The sequence below is a fragment of the Pterocles gutturalis genome, unplaced genomic scaffold (assembly GCF_000699245.1).
Source record: "Pterocles gutturalis isolate BGI_N339 unplaced genomic scaffold, ASM69924v1 scaffold9143, whole genome shotgun sequence".
NCBI classification, from domain to species: Eukaryota; Metazoa; Chordata; class Aves; order Pterocliformes; family Pteroclidae; genus Pterocles; species Pterocles gutturalis.
Window position 1 is genome coordinate 828 of NW_010120455.1, and position 702 is coordinate 1,529.

The 702-nt window shown below is 61.5% G+C and overlaps 1 protein-coding gene across 1 annotated transcript in view; it reads left to right on the forward strand.

Annotated features, from left to right (window-relative positions):
* Window positions 1-702, forward strand: part of TNFRSF6B (tumor necrosis factor receptor superfamily, member 6b, decoy) — a 5,934-nt gene that overhangs the window by 538 nt on the left and 4,694 nt on the right. The window contains exon 2 of the mRNA XM_010076911.1: window positions 21-399. Within this exon, the coding sequence (XP_010075213.1) occupies window positions 21-399 (379 nt within the window). The remainder of the gene's footprint in view (window positions 1-20; window positions 400-702) is intronic.

A 702-nucleotide genomic window follows, 5' to 3' on the forward strand; every position in this document is an offset into this window, starting at 1 on the left:
CTCCGCTCTCTTTGCTGCAGTGGATGTTGGCTCCTCTGCTCCTTCTCCTGGCTGAGCTCGGCTCCCACGCCCAACCCACTTACCAATGGAGAGATGCGGTGACGAAAGAGAAGCTGACGTGCCAGCAGTGCCCGCCGGGGACGTTTGTGGCGCAGCACTGCAGCAGGGACAGGCAGACGCAGTGCCAGCCCTGCCCCGAGCTGCACTACACGCAGTACTGGAACTACCTGGAGAAGTGCCGCTACTGTAACGTCATCTGCGAGGAGCAGCAGGTGGAGGTGCAGCAGTGCAATGCCACCCACAACCGCGTCTGCCAGTGCCGGGACGGCTACTACTCCGAGATGGAGTTCTGCATCCGGCACTCCGAGTGTCCGCCGGGCTTCGGAGTCGAGCAGCCGGGTAAGTTCCCCAGCCCGGGGCTGCGGCAGCGCTGTGCGTGCTCGAGAGGCTCTTGGCACATCCCGAAATCTCTGCTGGAGCTAAAAATCAAGGAGAAATCCAGCAGTCGATGCTTGCCCATAGCCTGACCTACTCCCGGCACGGTGCCGTCCTTGCTAGCGTGTGAAACCGCTCCTGGCTCCTTCTCCAAGGAGTGATTCGGGTTTTGGTTTTTTTCCCCTGCTTTTGCTTTGAAGGCTGGGATGGGACACAGCACTCCTGGTTACCTGCCGAGATCCCCCGGCTCGCCCCGCCCAGGGATCC